This window comes from Cinclus cinclus, chromosome 9 (genome assembly GCF_963662255.1).
Source record: "Cinclus cinclus chromosome 9, bCinCin1.1, whole genome shotgun sequence".
Taxonomy (NCBI): domain Eukaryota; kingdom Metazoa; phylum Chordata; class Aves; order Passeriformes; family Cinclidae; genus Cinclus; species Cinclus cinclus.
In genome coordinates, this window is record NC_085054.1 from 9,361,838 (window position 1) to 9,384,733 (window position 22,896).

Genomic DNA, 22,896 nt, shown 5'->3' on the forward strand with positions numbered 1-22,896 from the left:
TGATAAAGTGATATATGAGAATTAAGCATGAGGACAGAAATCACTAGCAGAATTACAGGGTAGGTAAAGAATTGGCTGGAGGGAAGTAGCAGCAATGAGGGCACTGACTGGGTAACTACTGGAGAAGTTGGCTGTTTGCTGTTCTAGTTCCTGGAATTATTTTATCTACATTTTTCTGTTCAAAGTCTTGACACAAAAAGGGCTGCCAAATGTTTCTGGTTTTGTTTGTGTTACTTCTTAGTGACCCAGCATTATGCAGTAGTGTCAGTACAGAGGTATATTGAACTAGAGAGAATTCATCAGGGCTGAAACTATAGAAAAGCTTGAAAATCTTTGCTGAAAAGTGGAAGTTTAACTTATTTATCTATGGGTAATGATCTGCTAATATATTGCAAAAATTTCTTTCTATAAAGTAAAAAGCTTTGAGCAGTAGTCCATTTCCAAGATATCTCCTAACAGATTGTCTGACTTCTACAGCAGAAAAGCCCAGTCTTAAGATTTATTGGACATCTTAGGGCCAAAGAGAAGAAAACATTTGTGCATTGGATAAGATACAGGTGCAGTCTTTGGACTGCCACATACGGGTCAGGTCCTCCTGTTGAAGAAGTACAATTCATGTCAGTTCTCCTGAAGTCTCAATCCATTTGAGATAAATTCTAATCTCATTCTCTGGTGTTTTATTTCCCTAGTTAACACTGTGAGTTACCCAATTCATAATCAGGTTAAGAAGACTGGAAATACTTGTCATTCTCTATTCCCTCACTGTTACTAGCACCTAGGAAAATCCTTGGGCAGAATATTTGGGCATAATGACTCACCTGGAGTATATAATGTTGGTTAATTTGATAGTTCAAGATAGTGCTTGAAAAGGGAAGGGACTTAAAGCTAAAGGTTTGATCTGTAGGATGAGAGATGAGTTTCCTGTTATCTAGAAAAGGTCTAGGGTTTCTGTAAAGTCTCCTCTAAACTGGTTTAGGAATTGAGGGTGACTTAATATCTGATTTCTCAATGAATGGAATATGCAAATCCCTTTGTTTTGGCAATCCCTTAATTGCCTATATAGGGACATCATGTATTACTACATAAAGAAAACCAATTAAGAAGCTATAAGATTTTGCTATAATTATTTTATAGATAAAAATGTAAGACACCTCAACAAGTAATTTATCTAACCAACTCTAATGTATTGTATTTATTGCAGGAAAGAATATTGGGGGACGTGGTCACAAGATTAGTGACTATTTTGAGGTAAGAATTTTGTAAAATTTACTTTGGCTTTAAAATTTCCTTTTAAAATACCCTTTTAGCTTTTTTTGGATGCTACCACGTTTTTGGTTGTAATGGGCAGGCCTCTTGAGAGGTTACTTCTATTTTTCTTTATGTAAGCTCCTGAGATTAAACCTTCAAGTGGAGATGCAGTCACCTCTTGACAGAGCCTGAACTAAAATGCAAAAACTATTATCTTTCACACTGCTCTTTAAACAGCTAAAGGCTGCACTGATAAAAGCAATACAATCTGATTTACAAATTCCATGTACAGACGGGCTGTAGGGTGTACTGTGTCCATTCAGTAGATGTATAATGTATTTTGAGAAGACTGGCTGACTGGGGATCCATGTGTGCTCCACAGTACCAAGGTGGAAACGGCTCGAGTCCAGTGCGAGGCGTACCTCCTGCAATCCGCTCTCCTCAGAACTCACATTCCGCTCCTTCTTCTGTAAGTCTGGGAACTTCAGAACTGCTGCACATACTTTTATGGTCCAAACATAGCAACACTGAAAATAATCTATATTCAAGGGGAGAGTTTTGAAAGGAACAGTCCTGGGGAAGGATTCATTCTTCCAGCAGGGAAAGGAAAATCAAATTAAATGTTAAAACTAAATTTTTCATTAACACTGGGTCATTTTTTTCTTAAACATTTTCTTTAATACAAGGTAGTTATGTAAAATGTTGAATAAAGTGCTGTAATGACATCTATTCATAGGCCTCACACAAAAAAGGGGAGGGGTTTTTGTTACTTACAAGGAAACTTGGATCCCTAGCTTGGGACTTTAAAAGCTGAGTTTTTGATAAATTGTAATTTTTTTCAATAATTGATGCCTAATATGCCTTTAAAATTCTCTTTGTTGGTCATGCTAATTCATTCTTTTCCTTCTCATAAGCACAATTTCAGTGTTCAGCATACCAACATGTTATTCTAAATGGCCAAACAAATTTTGCCAGCTACAGAAATGATTTGTTTTCTCTGATGGTAGACATCAGCTTTTTTTTCCGTGTGCTTTCAACTTCAGGCATCCTCTTGGTCTTGCCAACAATATGGAATGTAATACAGATTTTGGAATTTGGCTTGTAAAAGGTCTCATTCACACAAACTAGGTTCATTAACAGGATTTGTGTTCTGATCTGCACTAGCTTCCCCTCTCTGGTTCTCCCACGAGAGCTAAACACTCCAAAAATAACTCACATTATTCTTGAATTGTGAAAGCTCAGAATCAGAAAAATAAGTCTGTAAGACTGACATCACCTTATGTCAGTCTTGTATTGTCTTAAATCTTTAAGTCTGTTTCCCAAAAGTGACAATCTTAGTTTTCTCAGAGAATATATTGCATTCTTCCTGAACTGCAAGTGGTATGCAATGCCATCCTGAGAGCTCTCAATGGAGTGCTCCAAGTGGTAGCATGTGTAAAAAATATCTTATTTCTCTGTACTTTGAGGTGTTCCTGCCAAAAGTTGTACCAAGGCTATGCTCATAATTAAGTATTACAGATGTATCTAAAGTACTTTGCTTTCATGCCTTTCAGGTTCGACAGAATAGTCCTTCTCCTACTTCATTAGCTTTTGGGGACCACCCTCTCACACAACCAAAGCAGTTATCTATTAAAATTACTCAGGTAACTTTTTGAGTTGATCACTTTAGAATGCAGAAAAAAACCAAAAAAACAAGTAGTTATGTTAGCTATTTCTTTGTCTTTTAACTTCTTCTAAACTCTTAAAGACTTTCAAAAGCTTTGCTTTTTAGTATTGCCAAAGCATTTTTCTCTTAAGCTCAGTAGCTCATAATTTAAATAGCTCTGGTGAGTTTTGCATTCTGCACTTGCTCAGCTCCCAGCATTGTACTTCATGATTACAGAGATGACCATGTCATTGGTAGGTTTTTGCTCAAGATTTTAGCTGTTGTGTGATTTTAGAAGTAGAGGCTGCTTTTTCAGGCAGTGTTTGAATTGACAGCTGCCATTGTCATCCTGCATTTAAAATCTGACATTGAAGAGAAAAATGAGATGGCAATCAAAACGATCAACTCACAATTCTGACGTGACTTTTAAAAGCTGAAATCAACTGTTTCATTCTCTCTGCCGTTTCTGACTTGATCTGTTCTGTCTTTCACATTAGTCAGGAAAAGGTTGCTTCACCTCTTGACCAATACAGAGAAATTAATCAGTTGACATTTGCCTTCTTGTCCTGTTTTTGATGTTTTTATGAGCAGTAACTTCTCAGTTAGTGATGAAATCTCTTAATACTGTTCACGTTTTGTCCCAACTGTTCACAGTTGTCCTCATGAAGAGGGCAAGTGATTCTGAGTAAGAACCTTTCATGACGCTTCCAAACACCTGAAAATAAGATTTGCTAGTCTTGTTAAATGTTTTAAAGTAGTTTATTTCTCTGCCTAATGAGCATAAGAAAAGTAGTGCTGTAGTTGTGAAAGGAAAGGATAAACATTTCAAAATGTTTTTTCTAGACTGATCTTACAATGCTGAAATTAGCTGCACTAGAAAGTAATAAAAATCAAGACTTGGAAAAGAAAGAAGGTCGTATAGATGACTTACTCAGGGTAAGTGTTGGACATGAGGTATAGGTCTGAATATGAGGACAAATTTTAGTTTTTTTTAAAATAACTTAAATAAAAAGTTGTAACAAATTTTTAATTTTTATAATTTTTTTTAATCTAATGTCTATATAATGATTTTTTCAGCTTCTGTGCTACAACTTGTTAATTATTAAATAAGTTTATAGATTTCTGAAGGTGCAGTGTTTGCTAGCAGTTAATTAATTTCTTGAATTCATAATTTAGTTCATCTAACAGGTGTTTTTTTGAGTTTTTTTGGTTTTAATTGTGAATAGCCATTACCTGTGGAACAACTGTTGGCATTTTCAGAATGGAGGTGATTGAGACAAATAATTGCATGCCATTAATAGCTACTTTCAATCAGAAAACCATGCTACACTGTGCTCGAAGACCTGTTTTCAGAAAAAAAAGTTAATGCTTATCAAGAAGGAAGCACTGGAGAGGGGATATACAGAAATATGAAACAAACCTGTATTCACAAGTCCTAGTCTGTTTAGTGTTTGTATGTGTACATATATAGGTACAATGCATAAAAATATTAACCCATGCAATCATGTAATATGAATTTCTATATGTAGATTGTTTTAACACATGTTCAACAGTATGGGATAGACATCCCTAAACTATTTTCAAAAAAAAATTGTTTTAATCAAAATAATATTGTGGCATTTTAAGGTAATAAGTTAAATATAGCTGGAACACAAGGAATTTGTTCAACTTCGTACTCAGGTAATTGAAACTTTTGTCATTGTGAAATTTTTGCTTTCTTTTAAATTGAAGATGTTAGGATTCACATGACTTCAGAAATAATATATAAAGATCTTAATTTAAACTTCCAGTTTGAATGTAAGTGTAGCCCTCAGTGGAGAGCTGAACATGAGATTGGTACAGAGCTTTTATATATTCTCATTATGCTGAATGCTCTGTAATACAGATTGCAGGACAATGTAAAGGAAATGAAAAAGAAGCAAGGCATCCTTCTGTAGATAGGGATAGGTCTGTGAAATTAAATTTTTATTTAGATAAATAGATGTGTTTATGCATGTATGTTCCTTACTTTAGTCACATGAAAGTAGGTATATTTCTTTACCATGACAGCTGATTTAAAAAACAGTGTTTCAATATATCTCTTCATATTTTGTATGTATTTATTAGGCTAATTGTGATCTTAGAAGACAAATAGATGAACAACAAAAACTACTTGAAAAATACAAAGAAAGGTTAAACAAATGTATTTCAATGAGCAAGAAGCTACTAATTGAAAAGGTAAGTTCACTGCTCTTAAAACCATTGTGATAAAAGCTGGGAGATTGAATTAAAACTCCATTATGATTCCTTCATTTTCATTTCAACTTTTCCACATTAGTCACTTGAGATTGAGAGTTCATATCCATGGTCTCTATCTGGCAGTATTTTTATAAACCAGAATAAGCTAAATAAAACGTTTAGCCTTTTTCAGATAGTGGAAAATGTACCTTTTTAAATTTAGGGATTTACCCATCGTTAGTAATTCAAAATAGCAAAGCACAAAAGTTAGGAATTTAGTATATGGCATGTTTTCTGGACAATCCACTGTTAGATCACAGTGGATGACAGAATTTTTGAATATAATCTGTTTTGAAGAGGAGATGGATAATGTCTCTTTGTGAGACACTTGAGTGGCTAAGGTAGTTTTTGATGTAAAATGATAAAGTGCCATGTTAATTAGAATTAATGGAAAAAGGAAATGAAGATGAGTCCTTTCATGTTACTATTAATGAAAGAATTATTTTTTGATATTTCACGCCAATTATATTTAAACTAGTAGCAATGTATTAGAAGCCAAGGATACCCTGTTTCTTTCCCTCTTCTTTAAAATAGCTTCATTTTCAACAAATCTTAAAGTTAATAGCAAATCATGTAACTAGAAATTAAGGTACAAAAAAGTTGATGATAAACAGCCATAGCACTTCCATAGTGCTCGCTGCTGGATCCTGCTGTCATACACAATGGCACAAAGTGAGCCATTGGAGGATTCAGGGGAGTTTTCTCACTAGCATGTCATAAATAAATTATTGCAGATCTTTATAAGTTCCAGCATGAGGGGAATGCAGGCAAAAGATGCATCAGATCCGTTTGGTGTGCTAGTAAGTGCATACCTTCAGACTGAGAGTGCCACAAGGGATGTTTCCTGTGAGAGGCCCTTGTTTAGTCTAGAAATCTCTTTGTAAAATGATCCATAATTCTGACGACTTCTCACTTTTTTGTGTGTGTGATTTCAGGCCACAGACATTTCTTACGAAGCGAGCATTTCTAACAGTTAAAAGAGGTTTCCTTGCATTAGTTGTTCATAGTGCTCTTTCTTCTCTGAGGGAGACCAGGCAGACTGGATGGGTTTTCACATCCCAAGGAAGCTTGTGGTAGCTGTGCTGGTTCTAAGAGCTAAGAATTCTGCTTCTGTCAGTGCCAGTGAATATCTGATTGCAGTTAAGCCTGCCCACCACAGTGCCTTGCCACACAGCGGTCCCTGCCCCAAGTCACTTTGGTACAAGTAGTAAGAAGGATGCTCTGTCAAGGAAGTTTCCAGGCTAAGTACAGGAGGTGTTTTCTTTATGATATCTGAGTCAGCTCATTTGCTGCAGTAGACATGTACAGATAAAATCTTAATTATATCCTCTATGATGCTGATACTCTAAATAAAGTGGTTTTTTAATGATGAAGAGCAGCAAACTTTATAGGAAAACTGAGCCAAACTCAGCTGGGTTTTTTGGTGCATAAATTGTCCTCTAGTACTGGTTCTGGCAAATGCAGAAGCTTGAGTTCTGTAGAAATTAGAATAAATGGAGCAAATACTGAAACATATTTTTGTTTACTCTCTCTTACCCTTGCCTTAAAAGGCTGTTGAAGGAGAAAAAAAACCCCTTGAGTGTTTTATTGACTTTTTGAACACTTGGGTGTTACTAAATACAAATTTTTTTTTGTTTTCTTAGAGCACACAGGAGAAGCTGGCAAGCAGAGAGAAGAGCATGCAAGACAGATTACGCCTGGGGCATTTTACAACAGTTCGTCATGGTGCTTCATTTACTGAACAGTGGACAGATGGCTTTGCATTTCAAAATCTTGTGAAGTTAGTCTATGCTATGTTCTTAAAATTCTCAGTAATTGTTACTTCCCTCTAGTGGACTTTTTTATTACTAGTGTTCTAGGATTGAAGCAGCTTTTCGTATGTTGTATTTTGCTTTTCCTTTTGAAGACTGAGAATAGAGTACAGAACTCCATTAATCAGCTGAGGGAATGCTAAGGTTGTGTGTCTTTAAAAACCAGTTTGGTTTCACATTGTTTTAACTATCTTTCGAACAGCATGAATGTAGTAAATAAGCAGCATGCAATCATTCCACTCAGCTGACAGAACTATAAAGGTAAATCAGTGATTTTTCAGGAAGCTAACCATGTATCACTGGTGGTTATTGGGACAGGTTGAAGTCTCTGCAGCTTTCACTGGTCACGTAGGTGCTAACTGCACGTCCTCATGGCAGCAGCTTTTTCCTGCATCCTGCTCCTTGGTGGTGTGAAGGAGCACTGACAAATCTCAGATAAGGTCTAGTGCAAGTGGATGGGGGAGAGCAACCACCTGGAAAAGAGCTGCCATAGCAGGTGTTTCAGCAGAGATGGGGCCGAGGAAGAGGGCTCTGCAAGACTCTCAGAGATGGTGGTAAAATATTATGCAGTGCTTCCAAATGGGTTCTTTGGTAATAAGTCTGATTCATTGGACATACAAATAGATATACATTTGGAAGAATACATGTTTTTAAAAAAATAATTCACCAAGATTTTAATTGTTGAGGGGCAGTATTTACTCTTAGCATTATGGGATTTTCTGTTTTTCTAAACAGTCTTTAAAACTGTCTGTAGATGTGTTTTACATAAAAGCTGCAACCATTTGCCATACAACCAAATGGATGATTTATTTGGGAATGACCAGATCATATTCAGTATTTGGCCTATAAAAATCAGGTACTCTCTATTGATGCTCTCAGGGGTGTTTTTTATGGTATAAAATAAGGGATCCACCAGCTCAGATTTTTTTTTTCTCTTTCTAGTGCAGACGTCACGTGTAACACTTTCAAAAACAAAAAACCCCACAAACCCCCAAAACAACAACAAAAAGCAAACAATCCCCTGAAACCACCATATATTTAAAAAAGCAAATTGTGCCATAACTTTACCAAATTTTTCCGCTTCATGAAGAACACTGGTGTTCATTCTCCTAGGAAACATTTTCACATGTACAGTGAGTTTTGAAAAATTTCTAAATGCCTTATCAGTTAAAAAGATAGTTCTTGAAAAAATGCAAATTGACGAAACTTTAATAAAGCTTTTTTTTGGGGTTTACAGGCAGCAAGAGTGGGTGAATCAACAAAGGGAAGACATTGAAAGGCAAAGAAAGCTCCTGGCCAAGCGAAAGCCTCCAACTACAAATAATTCTCAGGCACCATCTGCCAATTCTGAACCCAAGCAGAGGAAAAATAAAGCTGTGAATGGGGCAGAAAACGATCCCTTTGTTAGACCCAATTTACCACAGCTGTAAGTTTAACATTTCAATCAGTCTTTTACATAAATTCTCAGATATTGTCTGTGTGTGTTCTATTCAAATAACAGCATAAAAAGACACTCGGTATATTCAGCAGCTATATTCTCACTGAGGACTTGCTGATGTTAGGGAAATTGGCACCACTGTCTATGAAGTTGTTGTAGAATTGCACTGTTTGTGAAGTTGGTGTACAATTTATTTTTGGTAAATTCACCAGAGAAGGGCCCATTCTTGGGATAGGCAATGTTCTTTATGTTATCCTGAGCTAGAAGTGTCCTTATCCTGGCTTCTTAGTCTTGTAATGTCACTGATACCAATTGAACTTTTCTTTATCCACATTGGTTTAAGAGCTCTTTTAGTTGGAGATTTTTTTTTTCCATGTAACAGTATTTAGTTGACAAAAACATTTTTTTCAGTCTTTAGTATTTGAAGACATGTCTTAAAACAAATGGAAATCTTTTCCTTCCTTTCTGAAGGGTACATCCTAGACCAACAGTCAGAAGTTACTGATCTCATTTCAGATATTGACAGTGTTGTAATTTTTTGTCATTCAAACATAAAAATTGAAAGTTATTAAAGAACTTTCTTTTTTCTAGGGACGTTTTTTTCCTGCGGACAGAAAGGGTATAATTCAAGCCACACAAAGATGTGTTCTTGACATTTAATTAGAATATTTTATGAAATTGCTGCTTCAATATATTAGTTACTGTCCTTTATGCTAAGAGGCTGCAGCTGATAGTGTATCTGTTCCTAGTTTATTTTTAAGTAAGAAGTAAATAATTAGGTTTAAAAAGAGTAGCAAATTAATCTGTGTTATGTTGTAGAAGTAAGCTACCTGTATTGAGCATGGTCACTTGTCACCTCTCTGTGTGGAGGCAATAATTTATACCTCCTGGGATGGAGAGTATATAAATTGCTCTGGTTAGATCTGCTAAATAAATACATTTGGACCATCCCTTTGAAGACAGCTGCATGTGTTTTGCATAATGCATCTTTCTTAAAATTCTACTTGTGAAATTGTTTTACTGTGCCAAAAAAGCCCATGAAGATACAGTAGTAAGGCTGGCAGTGTAAGCATTGCTCATGTTTTAGTAGAGAGCTGAAGAGTCATTGCTCATTGTGCCTCCAGTAATGCATAGTGCCTGTGTTTCTTCTTAAACCATAATTAATATTTCAGAATATCAGTAAATATTGCTGTTGTCTTAAAAAAAATACTGCTGTGTGTTTGAACGTAATCCCTCCTGTTATTAAAAGTAACATTTAAGTAATGGAAAATACCTGAAAATTTACAGAAGTTTTAATTTGCTTACTTTTGGCTGGTTATACTCCCATAATCTTGTTGCTGCTTTGAGAGATTATAAAATATAAATTGGGGAAAAAATACAGACAACATCTTCTAATTTTTAAGTAGGACAAGATGAATTCCCGCTAATAAACTTCAGAATATTTTCTGGTGTTACATGGTGTTAAATAATTACCAATTTACTAAAGACTGCAAATTTTAATTTCACCTGATTTAACCAGTTACATGTTAAATGACACATGAAAATGCTTGCTTGTTATGGAATCACCAGGAGAACAATCAAATTTGTCCTTTTGTATCTAATGCTAGCAAAAATGTAAGCAGTTACTGAACCAAAACTGTTTTGCATTAAGTATTGTAGTTCAATCATTGTGTAATCTAGATATCAGATTACTTGCTTGTATTGTAAATTTATAAATTTTGTTTCAGATCTTTGAGGAGGTCTGTAATGGGTCCTTAAATCACAGAATCATTTAGATACATTATGTGTGCTCTTAGGCCTTTACTTGAAAGGGGAATTTTGTATTTAGGATTTGTTATAACTCTGTATTGTAGTATTATGTGTTGACTCCTTTCTGCTTCTCAGTACAGAATTAATTGTTTTGTGTATCTTGGTAAAACATGAATTATGTACTTCCATTTTAGAGTAAATTTGTCATGTGCTCTATGTGATTCTCTCCTATTACATTGCTTATGACTGTTTCTGCATTACTTTGGCAGTAATGATCTTAATTAGTATAGTCAAATGGAAAAGTTTCCGTTTATATGAGGCATGAGGAAATACAGAGCTGCTTGAGATTAATGAACTAAACCAGTAGTGAATTAGTACAACATGCATGCAAGTGATCAAGCAGGTTTATTTTAAACATACAAACAGCTTGCTAGGGATTGTTACCAACAGGTGTCCTTACCACTGCATTGTTTGCTTTAAAAAATATCTCCAGTTTCTGGTATTGACAAATGATTTATAGCTTTGTAACAATCAGGAGTATTGAAGCTTTTTCTGGATACAGATGTCAACTATTTTGAAACAAATCGAAGGTGTTGCCTGAGGCATTCTTAATAAGGGCATTATTTTAATTTAGCTGAATATACTGTGGTCTGTGATGGAAATGTAAAAGCAGATTTCTTTCTCTGAAGTTACTGGTACAAAAGTGGTCAGATTTCCAGTGGCTTGTGAGTGAATGATGGCTTAGTGCTTCAAGTAACATGGAACACATGAATCTAAACACTGTCCTGTTTTTTCATCATTCTTCCCCTTTTTGTGGCCTAAGCCAAAACTAAAAAGTAGCCTCAATTTTGAGAGTTCTGTTTTCTATTGAGCAAAATAGTTTTATTAGTCTTATGTGACAGGAATAAATTTTAATGTATTTAAAGAAAAAATATTTATCTGAAGTAGAGGTTGCCTTCTTAGCCCTGGAAAAGAATCTGTTTGAAAACTCTATTCCAAATTCTTTGGAGACTGTGAGAGGATTTTGTAATATTATAATGCAGGCCCCCACTTTTTGGAAGCGGCTCTCATTTCACAAGACAGTTACTTATCAGAGCAATGTTTGTTTGGTTTTGATGGTGGAATCCTTCCTCTGCAGCTTCAGCCATTTCAGTTGTATTCACTTCCCTGTCACCTCTTCAAGTGCTTCCCAGTTCCTCCATGGTAGCCTGTATGTGTCCTTGTCCCTGCATGCAGTTTGGACTAGGAGAGCACAGAGAGCTGGCAGGGTTTGTTACTGTGGCTGAACAAATGCATCATTTAGCAGGAGCATTCTGTTCTGTATGGAACAAATAAAAATATTCTCAGGAACTTTTTCACTCTGAAGTGCCAACAATGTGTCTGGGCTTTACTGGACATGTAAAGACAGCTCCTTCCCTGAGGCAGTCTATTTTTTAAGGCAAACATGGAAACAATGGGTGAAAAGATGTCATGAAAGGTTTTGACTTGGTTGAAGTTTGTTTGTCCTTGTGGAAATTTGGGGAACTGGAGTGAGAATAAACTTGGACCAAAAGAGAAGGGCTTCAGAAATTGCAGCCAGAAGACTTGTATTGGATGTGCAGATGGCTGTTTGGAAGCATGGCTGCATTCTGCTGTGCCTATATATGCAGGATGATTTTCCAGCAGAGCAGAGGTGGGAAGAGAAGAGAGATGCTTGTAAACATACCAGGCTTGATCGTAGTAAAGACCAAGGAACACATGGCTAGTTTGAGTTTTTTGTCTTGTCTGGACCCACTAGTAAAATAATTTTGATTGTAGAATATTTTGTCTGCACATGTGAGGAAGAAGTAAAAAGAAGACTGGTTATGTCTATACATGTATATTGTGACAAAACCTTTGAACTTTGGTGGTGAAAACTTAAGTCTTTGAAAGGCCTATTCTTTCTAATTAAAAAAAGAAGAGTTTTAATTGGTGGTAATCAAGCCTTTCAGGCCAGGAGAGCTGTTTACTTTCTTCCAGCAACAAGTAAGAGTGGCATATCGTGACACCTATATGTCACAGGAGAATTATGCTACATGCACAGAGTATGTCCAGTGCATTTTGGGGAATTTCAGGGATTTATTGCATGTGTTTCAGAGTTTTATTTGGCTGCAGACAGTTAAAATCCAACATCTATTGTACAGCAATTTTGTGCAGAAAAGATCATGGTCAGGACCAGACTGTTGCCACATTAATTCATGCAACCTGTTCCCAGCTGCCCTTCTTCCCCAGTGCTCCTTAGATTAACCCCAGGCCTGACTATCCAGTTTAAGATGGCAGCAGCCTTTTTTCAGGTTGATATCCCTTCTCACCTGACCTGTGTGTCTCAGGTGATAGAGGAGCAACCCCTTGTGCAGGAAACTATGGTGTCTTGTAGGTGCCTTGGATGGTGCTCTTGAGCAACCAGATCTAGTAGGTGACATCCCTGCCCATGACAGGAGGGTTGGAACTAGATGATCTTCAAGGTCCCTTCCAACCCAGACATTGTGTGATTCTGTAATTCTGTTTTCAAAAGGTGCCTGCAGTATGCCACTGCCCTGTAAAAGGTGTGGTGAGTGGTTGCAGGTAGAAAGTGGTGGGCTGATGAGGAGCAGTCTCTAGGCTGGTAGGATGTTTTCAGACTGCCCTACAGCCAGAAAACAGACACTATTATTGGCTTACTGCTGTTTGTTGTGTGCTATTTTAGTATGAAATACACTGTATTTTTAAATAAAAGCTATTAAACTCCCTCCCCCCCTCCCAAACAAAAACTGTTTCCGAGTATGAGAGAATAAAGTTTTTTTCAGAAGTAAATGAACAAAATCCAAAGTGACTGCACTGTGTACAGCTCTGTGTTTTATATGCCTTTCTCTGAAATGTGGTGGTCAGTAATGACAGTTTTAGATTGCTGTGAAACATGCTGTGCTTCTAATAGAGTTAGATTTGTAAGGAAATAAAAAAATGGAAAACAATCATTTATTGGGTTATGGCATAGAAAGATGGAAAGAGTGACTTTGAATCTTAATGTTTTCAGTATGATGTCCAAGTTGTGCTCTGTGCTCAAGAGGGCTGTTTCAGGACTTTTTGAAAGGTGATACTTACTAGAGCTGTCTGGGCACTTTGTAACTCTGTGTGGACACCTCAGGTTTTATAAAAAGGACCAGATTTTCCATATTATGTCAGTTTTCAAGGGGATCTGTGGTTTTAAGGCTCTCAGTGCTCACCGAAAGTTCTGGTAGGTCATGTCATAAACTTTGTATTTTGAGCGTGTTTTACTGGTGGTTCAGCATTGCAAAGCCACCTAAAATACTCACTCTTCCTGAGAAAGACAAACTTCATTATCTGTATTTCTGGAAAATGCACAAGCTGTATTTTATACTGTAGAAAAGAATCTGGAAATGACACTATTCACATTGGCATTGGTCTTTTTTAGCTGAGAATCCACATTAGAGTAGTTTGCTGTTTTAATAGAAGTATTAAAAGTGTCAGGGATATTCTTGTAAGTCGTTTAGCATGGTCTGGATTTCTTTGATAGTGCTAGTAGATGTATTACAGCAGGAATTGGAGCATTTGTTTCCTATGTTTCTTGCTGTTGCTGAGACTGTATGAAGTCCAAGTGCATTGCCAGCTTTCCTAGCTATGGAGACAGCCCGTTTCACATTTGCTTTAATGTTTCTTTTTTTTAAGATGTAGCATACATTGTCTAAACCCAGAGGAGATTCTGCTAGGAAAAAATTATAGATGTTGGGTCCTAAAATCTGATAGTAAGAGACCTTCTGTCTTTCTCTGAGAGGCAAATTTTCTCCCTCCATTGCCTTCAGAGTGTTTGGAGATGCCAATTGACTGTAATACAAGACTGCTCTGAATTCCAGTAAGGAAAAAAAAAAAAAAGATGCAGGGTAACTTTGTATGACATGTCTTAAAAGAAACGGTTGCTTGCCTCTCAGATTCTGACAGGATGTGATGATGGGTGCTTTTGTCGCCTGATCTGAGTGTTTTCTATATGTTACAGACCCAGAAGGCTGATGAAATAACTACAGTGTTTCCAATTTCTTGAAAATTTGGATGGTGTGGTCAAAAAAACTGCTCAGTAATTTCACTGAGATTTGGTTCAGTCAGCTTTCTGTCTTGGTCAAATCAGAAAATGGGCAGCAAAATTCAGTATTTATAATAAGAGGAATGGAAGGGGTTCTATGTAAGCTTCAGAACCACCAGATTTTGTCTGAAAAGGTGGCACTCCTTTATCAACAACTTTTGAGACAATAAAATTACAGGTGCTGGAATTCTGAAAACTGTGGTGAACTTGAAATTTAAGGGGGAGGAAGAAGTCTTACAATCTATTAGATTTCTGCAGATTTTATTGAAGTTGGCTGACCTTTGATGTAAGAAAAATCCAAATTAGTGTCCCTTATCTCTGGGAAAACGACTGGTGATTCTCAAGACCTTCTAGTCCTCAGACTTGCAATAAAAGCAGTATGCATAGCCTTCTAACCACTTGGCTAATGCTCTTCCCAGCTGATAGCTGAACCCACAGAAATAGGGACTTTGTGAGAAACTTTGTGAGAATGTATTAACTCGAGTTTTAGCTGTATATCATGCAAAAAGTATTAGGTCTAGGCAAAACAATAAAAAGTGTAATTTTAATTTCTTTTGTGGGGATTTATGTGAACCCTTTGAACGAGGCCCTACCTCTTTTCTCCTTCCCCATCCCGTTTCTCTTCCTTGCATGTGCATGGTTTCTTATCTGTAACTTAAAAGTCTCTTGGGTTTATTTTTTGAGTGGTTTGTCTTTTTTGTTTATCAGACGGATACTGCATGCAGTCAGTTCACAGGTTTCTTAGTTACTCTGTGCAAACAGTCCAGATTCTCTGTATGATAACTGAATTTATGTCTGAGCAAGTCTATAGACAGTAAGGGACCACTGAATTACTTGTAGCCAGAAATTGCTGAGAAGAGGAAGATGCAAAGAGAGCAAGGAAGAGAGTCATATGTGAATTCAAAACTGAGTTTGTGGTTTCATGCAAAATGTAGTGCTAATGAACTTGAAATGTATGGTTTTGCACTACCATCTGTAAATCACAGCTCAGAAACCCAGTGTTACCATTCTTGTCTAATTTCTGAATGCGTTAGAGTTGAGAACCAAGCAGTGGAGTAGCATTAGCTAAAATCTGGGATGGTGATATGATTCAGGATGCACCTAGGTAATTAACAGGCTGTCTGGATGAATCGAAATGGTTCAGTGGGAGAAGCAGTTAATATTGTAAAATACCAAATATAGGCATTCTGTAAGTACGTTTTGATCCTGAAATGACAAATCCAAGATGTTCAGATGGTTCAAAAATGTGCTTCTAGTAGCAATAAATAACAAGATACTGGATATACTGAAGTTTTAAAGTAAAAATGCTATTGTTCTGTTTACCACCATGATTGTTTTCATTTTTCAGATTAACTCTAGCAGAGTACCATGAGCAGGAAGAAATTTTCAAGCTTCGATTAGGACATCTCAAAAAGGTATGTTTTTTAAATCACGACGAAACCCATAAAAAGTAGTACTATCAAAATGAAGAGAAAGGTTGTTGAGAGCTGTCTGATTAAAAAACCCAATACTAATACTAGCCTTCCTTTTGTTTCTGTTTGTGTAACTTTTCATAAACACTGGGATTACGGGGGAGCAATAATGAGTCTATCCAGTGTAACACTGTACTGGTTCCTTAAATCCAAGAGTGCAAACAGTGATGATGCCACCAATCCTGCTCTTCCCATTCCACTTTCTGAGCTCTTGTTTCAGAGCTTAGTGAGACAGCCAAGTTTGGTGTATGGGCTTTTTCTTTTTGTTTTTGGCCTTTAAAAAGGTCCAATTCTCAAGCATTGTACTTCTGAATTAATAGAACGTTTTAATTGTCTGCAGTATTCACTTTAGTTAGCATATTACCTATCACAAGAGAATATAATTTTCCTACTTTATGGAAAATCTTTTCTCTATGTCTTAAATTATTTTTGCAGTCAGTTATTTTTCTCCAGTCTTTGACTTCTGAAAAAACCTTCTTCTTGAACCTCATCATTCTAATAAATCTGTGTAGTGAGATAATTATTAAATGAAGAAACTATTGCTCATTCAGGCAAAGGTTTTGAGGAATAATCTCCAAAATGGAATGGCAGTTGGTGCAGGCAGAAATAGCTCAACAAGAGTGAAAGAAAAGGAATTATATGTACTCAGTAGTAGTTCCTGAGTTGTTGAGTCAAAACAGGTTGTAGTGTTTTTCCCCTTGAAATGTTGCAGGAGTCTCTTTCAGGCCTGTTTTCTTCAAATTTACAAGCCACCTGTTAAAAATCCTACTCTATTAAACTGAACTGGCCCCTTGAGAAAGCTGCAGCTGTTTCTAAAGAATATGACAGGAAAGTATTTGAATCTGTAGTAGGAAATCTGCATATAATTTTCTGGCACTAATGAAGTAGACTGCCCACATTGTTCTTCATTGTTAATGGTTTAGAAGCTCCAGCTTCACATAAAATTCTGTTAGGAAATTCTGTAGGTTTTTTTTCCCATGCTTTAACTTTATGTAAGTCTAATGGGAATTCCAAATGATAGATTAAATAAACTGTTACAGGGTTATTTTATATCAGATTTTTGGTTTCACCTTGAGCATCAATGCTGGAGTATTTTGCAAAAGATGGAAATTCCTTGACTAAATGCCAGGGGGAAACAAATGTTATTCTTAGCAAATCATACTTGAGTATATCTGAAGAAAATAATAAAATACATTTTTACATTTTAATTCTTATGTGTGATACAGATTTTTTCATTAAGAACACCAATTTTGTTACCTTCATTTTAGATGGCTGTATTGCTACTCTGTGCTTCTTTGCTATTTGCATTTTTTTTTTCTTAATTCCTTTAGCATATGCTGTTTTGCTGACTGCTCCTCTTCCTTTTCACTTTTGAGATGCTTTCCTGGTGCTCTTCTTTTTGGTGCCCTGTACATGCTGCCACCACCAGTTTTCTTTTCCTACTGCTACCCAGGAAATTCTTTTCCAGCTAGTTGCTTTGGTCCTGGAGAGAGCCTCTTGTTTTCTCATTTCCTTTTATATAGCAGTGACCTGAGGCAGCTAAGCTGATTCATTCTTGCTTAAAGGTATTCACAGCCTGAGTGTCCTAAATAACAGCTGGAAACAATGCAACCAGCCAGTTCTTTTTGGACTAACATTGGCCTATGAACCACATTTTAAGAACCACTGAATTGCATAATATATGAACAAAAAGGTCCACAAGAGGCATAACTGATGGATTTTTTTTTTTTGTTAGCCCTTGGGAAGAGCATAGACAATTGTGTGTATGAGTGTATGGCCTTTTGTGATGGGAGAAGGACTAAAATTCTTATAAAGGACTACTGGGTTATGAGGAACTGCCTGTCATTTCAGGGTATTTAACAGAGAACTGCAGGGATGTGTGTAAATATAGAAAAAATAATTTAACACTATACAGACAGGGTAAGACCCAACTCTTGACATTGTATCTTAGGAAAAATAAATGGTCCATCCAAATCTGCTGTTAGATTAGTGCTACTTCATTTAGCTTTTAAATTACTAGGAATTTGATTTTCATTCCTTCCACGGAGGTTCATCTCTTGTTTTGGGATGAGAAGTTTTTTCCATCACTTATGGGGATGGTTTCAGGATAATCACTGAAATCATCTAGTCCAGACTCAATTCATTGGCTATGTGGTCATTTAATATGTGGGTTTGGTCATACAAATACTGTTGTTGCTTCAGAACTATATCATTATGGCATTTTCTCTCTACCTTGCTGACTTGTGCCTCCATCCCATTGTGCCATGGCTTGTTGCCCTGTTGCTTTTACCAGCACTACCAGGTTGTACAGTCAGAGAATAAATTGGATTGGAGAACTGATCTAGCTTCTTGCAAAAAGCAAGTATGTTTGGGTTTTTTTGTGATGCTAGTTTCTTTTTTTTTTTCCCTTTTCTTATGTTTATTTTTTTTTTCCTTAAAGAAAAGATTAGTATTCCAGTTTGATATACCATGTGGCTGTGCAAAAGGCTGTGCCAAAATAACAAGAGGTGATGATGGGTGCTGCTACTGAAAAATACGTATCAGATGCCAGGGTTTTTTCTTTTTCAACTAAAATAATTCCATAATTATGAACTTTCTGATATGGACTAATTTTGTCTCCCCTTTCTTCAATTTTTCAAGTTCTAGAGGCACTAACTCTGAAATCAATATAACCCTCTCTACAGTATCTTTCAATGAATATGTTTTGCAATTTGAGTATACATAGGTTTCCACAAATTAGGCATCATGAAATCTTTATGATTTTAGAGGACCTGAATAAATAATTATTTCATTGTTTCCTAATGCACAGAATAAAGATGAGATGAAATTAAGTGCTGAAATTAGCTAAGGAATGTGCTCCTACCTGACATGCTTCTTTTGAAGTTGTGCTTAAGATCTTGCGCAATACACATTCTTCATTTGTTATTTTAATAAGGTACAAATGGAAAAATCTTTTCAAATTAGATTGGGTTTGGTGTCTTGTATCAGCACCTTAAGAATATTTCTGCTGTAATGATGTGCTCTTTTATTCTTTTACTTGATTTGCACTTCAGCCTTAAAATATTTTACATGTCTTTTCTTAATCTGTTGGTTTGTGCAGAATCTATAATAGCCCAGATCTCAGTTTTTTCTTCCTTTGTACATCCATTTCAGACCGCTTCCCAGATAATTTATCTCTTTGGCTGAGGTACAAAACCCAGCTGCCTCTCATTTCAAATAGCATCCCTACAGTGCAGAACAAAATCATGAACATCCCATTACCTGTGGGTTCATGAACAGAAAAAATTCTTGAAACAGGCTTTTGCCTTATCTTTCTGAATTTTTCTGGCTTTAAGAGAAAAGCAGTGCTTTCTTCTAGTTCAGCAGGGTTTTGTAATGTAATGTTCCTCCATCACCACTAGTATTGATGCAGGGGTAAAAATACCCTCTTCAAATGGGAAATAAATGAGCTTTTATATTTCCTTCTTTTCATTTGCAGGAGGAGGCTGAAATACAAGCAGAACTTGAACGTTTGGAAAGAGTTAGGAATCTTCACATAAGAGAACTGAAAAGAATAAATAATGAAGATAATTCACAGTAAGTCTTTACTGTCTTAATTTTGCATGTCTATTTTTAATGTGGTTCTCTAGTATCACATTTTACCTATAGAAGAGAGACTTGTTCATAATTTCTTTTTGGTTCCCTATGTTTATGTGTGTATTTTCAACACCAATTTATTAAAACTTGACTAAAATTTCTTGCAATTTGGTCAATTTATTAATGTTTTTGTTGAGTGTGCAAAAAATAACATACCTACACAGCTTACAGTGAAGAGCTGAAACTTGCTAGACTGTATTACTAAGCAAAAAAAAACCACTTGTGAGATAACTTAGTGCAGTTCACTTAGTTGATAATAATGCAAGAAAATGGCAGGGAGGTTTGATGTGCCAGCAGCAATTTTGTGCTGCACTTAAAATGAGTTTTGTGTTTGTGGCACTGTGATTTCATTCCCACTAGGTATATGTACCTAGCAGGAAAAAGCCATATTTTGTTGTTACTTTGTATTTCACCTTGAATGGCAACTCTCAGGATGTTAAATTGCTACATAATATGAACTGTTACTGTGTAGTTTTGAAAGTAATAATTACCTAATTTAAAGAATTAAGTCTGTTTTCCTTGATGACAAATAGAGACACTACAGTTTCACCAACACTTTCAGCTGTCACTGTTGCTTGAAAGGAGCTGGTTCTGCCTCTCTCTGGTTACTTAGCCCTGTTTTCTTTCACATGCTTGCAATGACATTTCTTCACTGAACCCATGCTGGAAATCGATCCAAATTAAAACCGGCTCCTGTGGTTTATTTTTCTGGTTTCATTTTAATCCAGGATCAATTTCCTGGTCTAGTTCTTTGCCCAGTTGCAAAAATATTTATTTTGCCATGAGGAGAGAGGGCAGTGCAAGGGTGGAATGAACCAGGGGGAAGGACATGGTGGGACTGGACTTCTCACGTTCTGCACTAGGAAATGTTTATGAAACAGTAGCCTTAAGCCTTCAGAATTTTATTTTTTACTTTTTAGACAAAATAAAATTGGGCATACACTAAGACTTTTAAATATTAAAAGAAAAGATACGGTAAATTGTGCCTAACTGTTCTGATGATACCTACCATGCAGTAATACTGAAATTTTTTGTTACCATTTTGCTTTAATGCTAATTGATAACTAAATTGTGTTGTGTTTTGGGTATGAAGAATAACAGGTGTTGATATTTATGTATTGATGGCAGAGTATTTTCTTTTAAAAACGGATAATATATTTTGAGATTAAAATATACAATATTATTTTAAAGTAAATATCCTACAACAAATAAACAAGCAGGTTAAATGACAACCTTTTTAAATCTGCAGTGTTTGCATTAGAGCAGGTTTAGGTGTTTTTAAAAAGAATCCTTCAACAGTAAGGAATAAATGGCACAGGAAAATGACAGGCTTTGACTGTGAAAATACTACATACGTGGGGCAGAGAACGTCCAAATTGCAGTCACAGTTGAAAACAGTTACAGGATGTGGACAAGCAGAATAGTGCAGCATAACTACTCATCTGCAGTTTTATGGTGCTGGATGAATAACTTTGAACTGTGTTCATGTTTTTGTGATAGTCTAGACTAGTATTTAGCAAGTGGCCACAGCTTATAGTCATCATGTAGAAGAGAGAAGCAATGGAAGAATAATTTAGGTCTGCAGCCCCTGCTGTCTTTCCTAAGGTGTCTTGGTGATGTGGCAGTTTGGTAAGGGAGAGAGTTCTCAGCCAAAGCAGCTGCTGGATTCTGACTCAGATCCCATTGGGGTTTCTGCTTCCAGCTGTGGTGTAAAGCTAAGCCCATTTTGTTGTTCTAGCAACAAGTCCATCTACCCATGGGTAAACTTGGTACCCATGGTAACCTCCACTGGAATAATGGGACAAGTTGGGAGTGTGGGTTAAGGCTTCCCTGTTTGGCTTTGCAGCCCATGTGATGTTGGGGATGCAGGTTCTGAGCCATGGAGAGCCACACAGAGCAGCAAAAGCAGGTGGTAAGATTCACAAGATTGGCCTGCTAGAGGTACACATGTAATAGAAAGACCATAAAACAGGAATTGGGCTACTGATCACACAACATCAGATGCCTAATGATGCTGCTTCTAAATTTGTCCTTTTTTTTTCTACACTGAATATATTACTTACTGTTTATGGTTTCTTTAAAAATATTTAGCATTGAAATATGTATCTTTATAGTGAAGAATAATGAAAGTTTTATTTCTAAGAGGGGCAAGAATATGCATCTTCTCTCAAATACTTGACTACCTATGCCCATACTTCCAGAACTGTAGAGAATATGGAAGGATGGGATGAGCTATTGGCAGGCTGGCCCTAAACTCTTCCTTTAAGTTTTCTATGGAGCATAACTGGCAGCTTGCCTTAGATTCTTGCCTTGTCTCATTATTGTACTAAGAATGTGATGAATATTCAGATCCCTTCCCTTTAATTAGATAGAAGAATGTATTTTGTCTTCTATATATGTTAGAACAGATAGTTTTTCTTGGTGTGGTGGCATAATTTTGTATTTGGAAGAAATGTTTTCATTTTGCTTTTGCTTAGAGTGTGAGCAGATACTTCTTTCATGCATTTTCCCTATGTTGCTGTTTCTGATTTGTTATAACTTCTTAGTGTTATATAAAATCCATGTTTTAAAAAAGAGGCAGTAATATACAACATATCTGGTCATGTTTTGTGTGAAATGGGAAGAATGTCCTTGTTGTCTGTTCCAGAAAGTTGAAGTGTGAGTCTTCTCTGAAATTTGGCACAGCAGAGACCCACGTATTACATGTTGAAATTTAAGCACCCTTTTCTTGTCCTCAGAAAACTAGAGAAAAATAACAAAGTGTTTGCCAAGATTGACTGTTTTGATGACAGTGTTGTGATAGTATGTGTAAACTAACTAAATAGTCAAAAGGTACTGAAATTGGTCACGTTGTACAGTTGTGTCATAAGATTTCTTGTGGTATAATGTTGCTCAGCATATTACATGTTGTTTCTAAATAGAAAACTTTATTTGATGAGTAATACTAAGAAATTTACATTTTAGATGCTATTTGTATACCTTAAAGAGAATAAACTGATTTTTTTTTTCTTTCAAGATTTAAAGATCACCCCACATTGAATGAACGATATTTGTTACTCCATTTACTTGGCCGAGGTGGCTTCAGTGAAGTATACAAGGTAGAGTTTGTTGAGTTGGATAAATCTAATTTTTGAGCCATGTACATTTAATCTGGGGGGGGGGGAACAAAAGGAGATCTAATTAAGTAGGATTATAATGGGTTGACCAGATTTCATTTAACCCATGGAAGGTAGCATGACAGTAACCTTGTCAACAAACTTGTCACTTATATGCCAGCTTTTTTCCTCACTTTATTCAGTGTTATTTTTATCACTTTTGGTTATAACTTTGCCATATTTATGCATTTCTTTTTTAGGCTTTTGATCTTTATGAACAAAGATACGCTGCTGTGAAGATTCACCAGCTTAACAAAAGCTGGAGGGATGAAAAGAAAGAAAACTACCACAAGTAAATATTAATTACTTACGCCTCATATGTTAAGCTTAATAGCATTACGTTGATTGTAGAAGGTTGATATATCCATCTTC

General features: G+C 36.1%; 1 protein-coding gene across 1 annotated transcript in view; it reads left to right on the forward strand.

The window, feature by feature from the left end:
- The window catches only part of TLK1 (tousled like kinase 1), a 66,439-nt gene that overhangs the window by 34,820 nt on the left and 8,723 nt on the right, over positions 1-22,896 (forward strand). Inside the window, exons 5-15 of the mRNA XM_062498754.1 lie at positions 1,202-1,248; positions 1,631-1,717; positions 2,802-2,891; positions 3,737-3,829; positions 5,000-5,110; positions 6,814-6,950; positions 8,219-8,407; positions 15,610-15,676; positions 19,212-19,309; positions 22,386-22,467; positions 22,725-22,816. Coding sequence (XP_062354738.1) covers positions 1,202-1,248; positions 1,631-1,717; positions 2,802-2,891; positions 3,737-3,829; positions 5,000-5,110; positions 6,814-6,950; positions 8,219-8,407; positions 15,610-15,676; positions 19,212-19,309; positions 22,386-22,467; positions 22,725-22,816 — 1,093 coding nt within the window. The remainder of the gene's footprint in view (positions 1-1,201; positions 1,249-1,630; positions 1,718-2,801; positions 2,892-3,736; positions 3,830-4,999; positions 5,111-6,813; positions 6,951-8,218; positions 8,408-15,609; positions 15,677-19,211; positions 19,310-22,385; positions 22,468-22,724; positions 22,817-22,896) is intronic.